We start from the raw sequence: 9,671 nt of genomic DNA on the forward strand, positions 1-9,671 counted from the left end.
CGCCGGATTGTGTGACCCGAGGAATGCAGAAAAAGGCAAAAAACGTTCAATCATTTTAAGTGTGAAAAAAGAAAAAAAAATTCCAATGAAAAAAAAGACAGCGATATACAGACTTAACAGTGCATCTGGTTTAAGTATCTTTACTATAATTACACAGACAAAAACAATGTACAACAGCTGGATGTTTCGGGCTAGCGCCAGTCAGAACGTTATTGTTGGAAATGAGGCGACGCACGCCACGCCACACGAAATGTGTCATTGAGTACAAAACTGGAAAGAGAACCAGGTGAGTGGAAAACAAAAAAGCACATTTACAGTCATTTACATGAATTCAAACCACCAGTGCAATCTCTGCTCGTTTTTTTAAGCACTTCGCTTTCGGAAAGTGAATGAAAGAATTGTTTTTACCACCATGATATCCGTTGACATGGATTAAGTAGATGATTCATGGCAGTTAAATGTAAAGTTAACTTGGCATTATACCGTTTTTTTTTTTACCTCAACGAATATATGTCAATATCTTTTAGATGACGGCTGGAGTTGTGGCTGGTAACGTGGTCATATTTTACCCAAACTAGATGAACAAATCTGAGAGAAAAACAAGCAGCTGAAGGATGAGGAGAAGCGGTGAAATCATCCCCACGCTTAAATGATATTGTCTGAATATTTTTGAACAGCTTTCACGCATCCCCGTTTATTTCACTCACACCGACAAAATGAAGGCACACATGAGCACGACTGAGATTAATCTCCATACACACCGCTTACTAAAGGGACTCCTTGTGCAGAGGATTCGGTCCATCCATCAGCAACTCCAGACGGAAATACATGTCAATATCTACTGCAACTGCGTTTAGTGCCAAATATCATGGGATGACATAATGTGCCAGTTTAAACACATCCTTGAAAGAAAAGGCAGGAGTTAAGTTAGTAAGAAAATGTCTCTGGGATCTTCAAAACTTGAAAAAGAAGAAGGGAGGGGATGGTGAGGGGGGGAGGGGGGGGGGGGGGGGCTCTAATGCAACCTACAATTCTCCACGCTCAGTATATGAGCGTCGGGTCTTGAATGCGACGTGCTGGTCCGCTTCTCCAAGCCCTCCCCTCACTTCTCTTGGGTCAGATAGAGAGGGTGCGTGCGACTGTTTGCAGCAAATCATAGCACCAAATTCTCAGCAGCTCCTTCCTTCCCCCCTCAGAGAGGGGTGGGGCGGGGAGGGGCAATAGAGGAGACGGTCCAAGCTCAGGCGCGCTCCTTGCGCTTCAGTTTGGAGGACTTCTTCACGGCGCCGTTCTTGTTGAGCAGCTTCAGCACTTTGTCCTTGTGGTCGAGCACCTTCATCATGGTGTCCCTGGCCTCGGTGACCTGGTCCATCACCAGCTTGCAGCGCTGCATGTTCCCCTGGGGACACAAACCAACACCGTTGGCTGGAGGGACACAAACCCTCGGGGAAGAGAGGGATGTTGTAGCAGGGCTTATTAAGTCAAAATTGAAGAGAAATTAAACAATTCATGTTTGCTTGCCCTTTTTCCCCGTGGTCAAAGAGTTTGTTCGCCAAGGGAAACGTTGCCGTAGTGTTGCGTCTCACCATTCCGCCCCCTCAGTCTGCAGCTAACAACCTCACCTGTATGAGCTCATTGATTCGGTGGAGGTCGTCGTCGGAGCCGGCTCTCTTCTTAGGAATTAGGCCTTCTTGAAGGGTGGAGAGGCGGCTGTACACATCATGCTCCAAACTCGACTACAGATCATGATACGAGAGAGTTAACACAAGTGGAAGATGAACAATACTGCAGTTATACTGTTGCTGGTCCTGTGCCAGCAGCACTCACCAGCTGCCTGAGCTGTGCGGCGCACAGGTGAATCTTCCAGCCTTGTGCTCGGCACGCCACTCCTCTCTGGTTGGCCATGTCCTGTAAGTTGCCCTTCTTCTCCTCTGAGGAACAAGCAAACCGTTGTTGTGAAGGGAAAGTTCTCGTTCGCTGTATAGGAAAAAAAAGGCACAAGAGCTACTGACCTTTGACCCGGATGTCGCTGTACCTCTGGAAGTGGTGGTAGGCAGCTTTCCACGGGTTCCTGTAGTGCCGCAGAAGAGTAACAGGCGGCCGAGGCCTGACTGGTACATAACGCACGCCTTCCTCATCTGGAAGACAAAAATGAAAAAGTGCTGATTACATCCTCATCATCATCATCACTTCAACAAAGGTTGGCAGCACCTTACGCACCAACATATTCCCTCGGTGGAGACTCACGCCTCTCCGCCCTGCCGGTGGGAGGCCTGCCGGGGGCCTTCTCCTCATCCGTGCTGTTGGTCTCCATCATCTCGCTCTCCTCTGTGGAAATGACATGCTGCTGCTTCCGGGGCTTCTTCCTCGGGGAGGCCCCAGGTATCAAATCTCCTGAGGCGGGAGCACTCAGGGTGGAGACCTGTGTGGCGAGGGCTGGTGCTGATGACGAGTTTGCACCGAGATCTGTGGGAGAAAGTCACACACATTGTTGACTCTGGTGTATGCTGTGGATTCCTTGCATTAATTGGTTTTAACAAACAAATGATTTCTCAATGAATTTCCCTTTTAGGGGGCTCTTCTTACCCGGCTGTGAGGTGTCCATGGTCTCCATCTCCTGCTTGATTTTCAAATTGGGGCAGGCGGAGCTGGCAGCACAAGCTGCGGTGCTGCTGGCAGCCGGCTGAGTGGGGGAGGCCACGGCGTTGGCCATCGAGGCGGGAGCCGGGGGTGTTACAGCCATGGCTGCAGGCAGGGCCGAGAGAACTGTGGAGGCCAGGGAGGGAGGCGACGGCCCCGGCGTGGCGAGCATGGCGGGGATGGCCTGGGCGAGGTGCTGGCCGTTTGAGGCCTGCTGCTCTCCTCCGTGGGGAGGCAGGGCCTCCACTGCAGCCATGACCGGAGGGGCCACGGTCATGTGCAGCTCAGCTTTGGGTTTTACACTGGAAGAAGGAATCAAAAACGTCAGGGTTACAGATTCATAACTTAGAACAGGAGGTGTGGGAGCTATTCATTTGCAGTTATTAATTAAATATTATTGTTTAATTCTTTAGGTTTGATATAATGAAATATTAAGATAGCCTTTTCTGTTTTTGTGGTTAATTTAGTCTTTGTAGTATACATAGTTTTGGTTAATTCTTTGGTTAATTGGATGAGTAATTAATTGGGTAATACTGTGGGCACCCGGATGTTATTTAAGGGTGTAGTCAGGTATAGGACCAGCGTAGGAGAGCAGCGTGAACAGCATTGGAAAGGCAGCAAAGTTATATATTGGAAACAAAAAAGGAAAAGACTGCCTGCACAATCTGCTCTCTTGCTGCGTAAAATAAACTAAACAGTGGCCCTTGCCCTAATAGTTTATTGGTCCCAAGGACAAATGGCCACTACAGGTGGATCTGGCGGATGTGAAGGAGGCTCACCCTGCAGGTCGAGGAGATCCGGCTCCTCTCACGGCGCTCTCCATTCGGCCCATACTGGGTTCACTAGGCTGAGCGGGAATCAGGTTTTTGCGAACACATCTGAAACACAAAGTAGAGGCGGACTGGTTGGTGAAAGTTGAACATTCACAGGTTTTGGCAGGGGGGGCGCCGCCACGACACATCCACTCGCCCCCCCCCCCCTGAAAAAAAAGTCAAGAGGGGTTCATTGGATGAATGAGAAACTACTCCAATAAGAGTAGTGACTCACCCTTCATTAGCGGGTTTTTTGCGCAGGATGCTGGGTCTGGGGGAGGAGACCAGGGTGGGCGCTCCTCCTACCCCACCCTGGGCGTGTGCCTGCACCATGGTAGCTGCTGGCTGGGTGTTGCTGAACGTACTGCTGATGGGGCTCGCGACAAAGCCGTCGGCCAAAACGACCCCTGATGGAAAAACAGAAGCCACAGCCGTCACACGCAACCCAGCGAAACATACAAAGGCGCTGCGGTGCAGTGCAGGCTTCGTAATTACCGGGTTTCGCTTCAGACTGCGCTTGCTGCTGCTGAGTGACTAGCGGCGCCTGCTGTAGTCCCTGCGTGCTGAGCGGCGCCGATGCGTGCAGGCCCTGCACTCCCATCTGTGCGGGTTGGATGCCCTGACCGGCCATGGCCGCCGGCTGGATCCCCTGGGTGCCGATTTGCCCGGGGGGGAGGCCGATACGATCCACCGCCATCAGCTGCATGTGGTTCAGCTGGAGAGTGGTGGCAACGCCGACTCCGGCCTGGTTGGCCATACCTGAACTTGGAGCTTGAGGAGTCACTTATGGGGGGGGCGGGGGAATACGAGTTAGAAATCAAGATCCTTGTGCTGTCAAGTTACACTTCACACTTCGTAGCAACAATTTTTATTATCATTATTTTGAATGTCAGTAAAATAATCAGTCACCACAGCAGCTATGCTGTGACTCCCGGCAAAGCAGCAATGTTAGCAGGGCTTACCAGGATACTGGCGGATGGTGGACACAGAGCTGCTGATGGGGGTGTATGTGTGTGTCAGAGGGTACGAGGAGGAGTAGGTCGGCAGGAAATACTGGAACTGCACAGGAACCGGGGGCCTTTGAAATGAAACATACCAGTTTAAGTCAACATTCATCGTCATCTGAATAAAGTCTCTGTAACCCTGAAATTAATGAATGATGATCAAATCGAGAAATCGAGTGAGGGATGTAAAAACAAGATAATTTTTCAATAACCAGATAATAGCTGGTACTGCCCACCCGCTAAAGATAAGCAGTATTGAAAATGATTGACTAAAAGAAATGGTCAAATTTGCCGAGAATAAAGATTCCATTGTATTGTGTTTGACTTATTACATGCAACCATCTGTTGTTTTTTTTCCCCTGCTGTAAAACGTCAACAGGCCAAAATTGTGCACTCACCGGTTGTCACTCCTTGCTTCCATGGTGACAGGGTTAGGAGATGACCGATGGCCTGGAATGGGGATGAGGTTGGTTCTCTCTCCGGGGTAGTCGGGCTGCACACGGGACGAGGAGTGGGCGATCGGCTGAGGGACGACTTTAGCTGTAAACAACGGGGATGATCAATTGAGAAAGAAAATGCAGTGGGAACTGATTCAAATTTAAGCCTCCTGCTTATGAAGCATGTGACCAAAGGGTCAGCTTACCAACGGGGATGGCAGAGGTGGTCACTGCCGCAGGATGAGACGAGTGCGAGGCCATTGTCATGGTGACAATAGAGTTACTCGTCATTTGGCTGTGTGGCACAGATCCTAAACATGAACAAGGAACGTATATAATTAATCACATTTTGTGTTCCTTTGGTCAACATGTTTTTAGACCAGCTGTCAGGCATTAATATACAACAAGTTAATACCCATTGTGGTGGTTGATGGCACAGTGTTGGTGGCAACAATTGGCGCCACAGTTGCAGCAGCTACTGGAGTTACAGGACTGAAGATGGGCTTCTGTGGGGAGTCAAATAAAATAACAGAGCGTTGTTTCAGTCACTGTATAAAAAGAGGCTGTTCTTTGGCACAAAGTCATAAAGAGGCAGTAACCTGTGTCATGTGTGGAGGCTGAGGCTTTTGGGCACCGATCGCCGGGTGGGATGGCAGCGTGATCCGTGTGCCAGTGTCACGGGATGTTTGAGACCTCTGAATACTGACGGGCGCCGAAGGGGGGTGAATTGTCAACCCTGGACGCCTGGGGTGAATAAAAAAAATAGACTTCCCCTTTAGTTCACAAGTCAGGCACAGCTTGATAAAAGTCCAGACGAAAGGGCAAATGCAGAAGAACATATTAATATTATGATTATATACATAATTCGTATTAGTGACTTTTCTCTTCTACTGTATCGGGTTCAGGCCAAAGACTGTAACTTTCTTTTAATATCCATGAAAATGTAGCCGTTGAAAGCAGGTTGTTAGTTAAGCAGATGTTAGTGGGGTGTTTGAATTAAAACGATTCACAAAACAGACCCCTTGGGCTAATTTTCTAATGTTTCACTAATTGTTTTTAAGCTGCACTGGATAAAACGACTTCATCCACAAAGAACAAAAAAACATTTTAAGGAATCAATAAAACAATAGAAACAAAGCATTCCATGCAATTACAACAGGGGCAGGTCAACCGCTCACCAAAAACATAGTTTTTACTTTCCTATTAAACTCCTATTCATGCAGGACCTCTGTTTATTCAACACATTCTCTGGAATGCTTCTTACCCATGTGTCACCTCTGCAGAGTGTGTGACTGTTGGGTTGATGACTGGGGACTGAGTTCTGGAAATGGGCGCCACCACCGTTGGAAGCACTGCTGTAGACGATGTCACGGCGGGACGGGACTGTGGAAGGATGACATGGTTTCACACAATGTTTTTAAATGTCCAAATAATACCAGAGGGCTGCAGGAATGAGTCCTCAAACTCGGAAGTGGGTTGGCATCTGTGAAGCTTCCCTCGTCTCAAAGTCGATGCATGTTCACCACAGACTTCATATTTTCTGCATTAATCCTAAATCCAATTGGAAATATCCCATCACGGAGGAACCCAGTATGATGCCAACCTTCAAAAACATGTCATCCCTGCACCACTCAATACCAACGTGTCTTTGGATGACAGCACCGCAGTACCTGAATTGTCTGGTGGATGATGTGCTGCACTGTGGGCTGGCCGGGGCATGCATTTGCCCCGGTAGCTGGCCGCAGGACAGTTTTGGAGCTGGACATGACAGCTGCTGCGGCAGCACCTGCAGGGAAAGCAAAGACTGATGTGGAGAAATGCATCGCTACAGATGACTGGGAAATAGTCTTCAATTTTAAGGAAGGGTAAACATTAAATCTGGCTCGCTGTTCTCAGTACACTATGCATACCTCGGGGTAAGTGGGAGGTAAAGGCCTGGGTCTGCACCGAAGGGGTCCCAATCTGCAGTGCAGGGGCACTTCCCCTGATGATCTGAATGTTTGCTGGCATCAGGTGATGCAAGTTGCTTGAGTGACCCTGAAACACAATAAAAAGAAGCCCACAACTTCTGTCATCAGCAAGAAGAAACAATATCCCACACGGACAGCCAACTGACAGAGCACTCACCTGCTGACCACTGATGGTTGCCACGGGAATAGAGGGGGTTGGAGGAATACTGCTCTCTAAAGTGACCGTAATGTGACCGGGCACCTTGGGGGGTATCGGGATGTGACCCTGGTTGGAAGCTGGTGCTGGAGCAATAAGACGACTTGGCATGGGTGACTTCAGGACAGCCTATAAAAAAACAATATACACGTGTTTTTCATAGCCCTGAAAGCATTGTGAACAAATAGTTCCGGTAACGTACAATGTTGCAGTTTTAAAAAAAGTAACCTTATTTGTAAGGTTAGACATTAGGAACATAGCCAGTTTCCTAATCAAGATCATATTTAGACATATATGTCCTTCCAGTTTAAGGGCCGTAGGGACAATTTGATTTATTAATATTTTAATAGAAGGGGTAGTCAATTACATAAAAGAAGAAAAGCTATTCAACCTTAATATAGAAGATTGAAATTAAAACCTCAACTACTATTTAAAATTGATTGATTAATTCATGCTTCTTAAAGAAACTTATTTTATTAAGCTATTAAAAGAAATAAATCTGTCAAAATTCATATCTATGCCAAATGTATTCAATAGTGTTCATCTAACCTTGACTACACTAAACAAAGTAAATACCTGTATTATTAACAAGAACCATTACAGTAATAAGCATCACCTTCATCTGCCCCTCAGTGAGGACAGCAGGCTGTCCTTGCGGGAGGTGGACAGAGCTGGCAGGTAAAGTCACAGGTGTGCCGGGCTGAATGGACACGGTCTGGGGGATCGCCTGTGGCTGGCTGTGCGCCTGTACTTGTGGGTACGGTCGGACCACCATTGTCTCCTGCTTCTCATCTCTGAAGGCCACGGCCCCCCCGACGGGTGGGTGATCCTGCTGCCCGTGGTCTGCATCCCGAACGCTGTCGACATCTCCACCGGCTAGGCGAAACGAAACGGTTCGGATTGAACATTTACTCACAGGTTCTTCCTCGGCATGTAATGAAATACCCGACGAGTGCGTGTCAGAGACAACACTTTACCTTGTGAATTTGACGCCTGGCTGACGGGCACCGGGTTTCCAGCTGCGGGGACCTGAGGAGCTCCCCCGCTGGAGGCTGGCAGCCCGTGTCGCGGGAATTGCTGAGAGCTCATATTAACCAATTATGACCTAGAACGGTATCGATATAGTACATTAATTCCAGTAGCAGACATACCGTGTGTTACATTGAGGTTTAAAGTCGGTTAGCAATCGCGCTACTATTAATAAACATGGGCAGCGTCTACAACAATAAAAGCCGAGCTGTTTAACCCTTTGCGGGCAGCGCGGGGACATAAACAGGCGGTGCGCTAGCGCTGCAGAGCCGCGTTACCAGCTGGCAAAAGAACCAGGGCGAGTCCACAGAACCAAAGGGCGTTAACACACAGCGGTACCGTCCCAAATAGTGCGTTTTATCATCGAAGGACAATAACCGTTTTGTGGACCTTTGTTTACCGTTATGTGGACGAAAGCATAATGACTATAAATTGGATCGTCGCTGATATCAAATATCAAGTCTAAGAAACGACTTTTCAACTGCCTACGCCAGTGTGACCAAACGCGATGCATCTGCTCAGTAATGCTCACCGTCGTCCCTGCTTTTGGTTCGATAACCTTACAACTAAGAAGCTACCTTGTTAGCCAGCTTGCTTAGCTAACAGAAAGCTAACGTTGGAATCGCTAACCCCGCCGCCGCCTGCTTTTGGTGCTAAATCCTGAACTTTCCACACAGTACAACGGCGTAAACTTTAGAGGGCTACACAAACAAGGAAGTGTCTACATGTGTGCAGCTTTTACCGTATTACGGAGGTACTAGGCAATGGTCGTTTTATGGATTACAATTTTTTCCATTCGTCTTTTCTTTTTTCCAACATATAAGCCGGAAGAACACTCAAGAGGAACCGGACCTCCCTGTTTCATTCGACCAATTAGGGACGACAACACCAGATCACTGACCAATCGGAGCTCGGGAAATGTTTTGACCAACGTAAAACTGCCCTCCGACGGATAGGCCGGCGGGGGTCACGTGGTCGACGCGCAAAACCTGAGTCACGTGGTCGACCGAGGCAGCTGAGGAGGCACCAGAGCCACTCCGCCAGCGCTGCTCTATAAACATCAATCACATTTTATTAACACGAAATTAACGTTATACAATACTATTCAGTAGGGGAGAAAGTAATGGATTTAGTAAATCGACTAAGATACAAATAAAAGCCCTGCATTGATACACCACTAAAAATACTTTAGGAAAAAAGTAGGTAATCAAGTATCAAAATGCATTTTTGGTTGGTATTAAAGTGAAAATCCACATGTTGTATTGTTTAGTTAGTATTATTGTTTCACAACATGTACAGCAGATTCTGATGTAGCTTGATGATGTATTTGTAGCATATTTAAAAATGTTAATAATACATGTATTACGTGACAAATACAAATTCGTACTCTACAAACGTAGCGTTTATAATCCAGCTATTGTATAGTACAAATTCTTTAGTACAATATTATAATACTTTATATTGAATTTCAATGTAATTAATGTAAAGTTAAGTTAAAGTTACGTTTCTCAGCTACATATAGTTGATTAAACGTACTTATGAGTTGTTTCTAACAGTGACATGTCTTCGTATTTGACGGTGTT

The 9,671-nt window shown here is 47.3% G+C and overlaps 1 protein-coding gene across 1 annotated transcript; it reads right to left on the minus strand.

The window, feature by feature from the left end:
* Positions 1-124: 124 nt before the first annotated feature.
* On the minus strand, positions 125-9,179 carry sap130a (Sin3A-associated protein a). The gene is made up of 21 exons (XM_037469849.2): positions 8,831-9,179; positions 8,037-8,164; positions 7,676-7,935; positions 7,021-7,188; positions 6,804-6,930; positions 6,564-6,679; positions 6,158-6,276; positions 5,493-5,637; positions 5,309-5,399; positions 5,100-5,204; positions 4,855-4,996; positions 4,415-4,530; positions 3,948-4,235; positions 3,688-3,859; positions 3,420-3,518; positions 2,587-2,942; positions 2,221-2,466; positions 2,013-2,138; positions 1,828-1,931; positions 1,623-1,736; positions 125-1,399 (listed from the first exon to the last, which is right to left on the minus strand). The coding sequence occupies exons 2-21, from the start codon at positions 8,146-8,148 to the stop codon at positions 1,241-1,243; spliced, it is 3,165 nt and encodes a 1,054-aa protein (XP_037325746.2). The 5' UTR covers positions 8,149-8,164; positions 8,831-9,179; the 3' UTR covers positions 125-1,240.
* Between the last annotated feature and the right edge of the window lie 492 nt (positions 9,180-9,671).

This window comes from Pungitius pungitius, chromosome 7, assembly GCF_949316345.1.
Source record: "Pungitius pungitius chromosome 7, fPunPun2.1, whole genome shotgun sequence".
Lineage (NCBI taxonomy): Eukaryota > Metazoa > Chordata > Actinopteri > Perciformes > Gasterosteidae > Pungitius > Pungitius pungitius.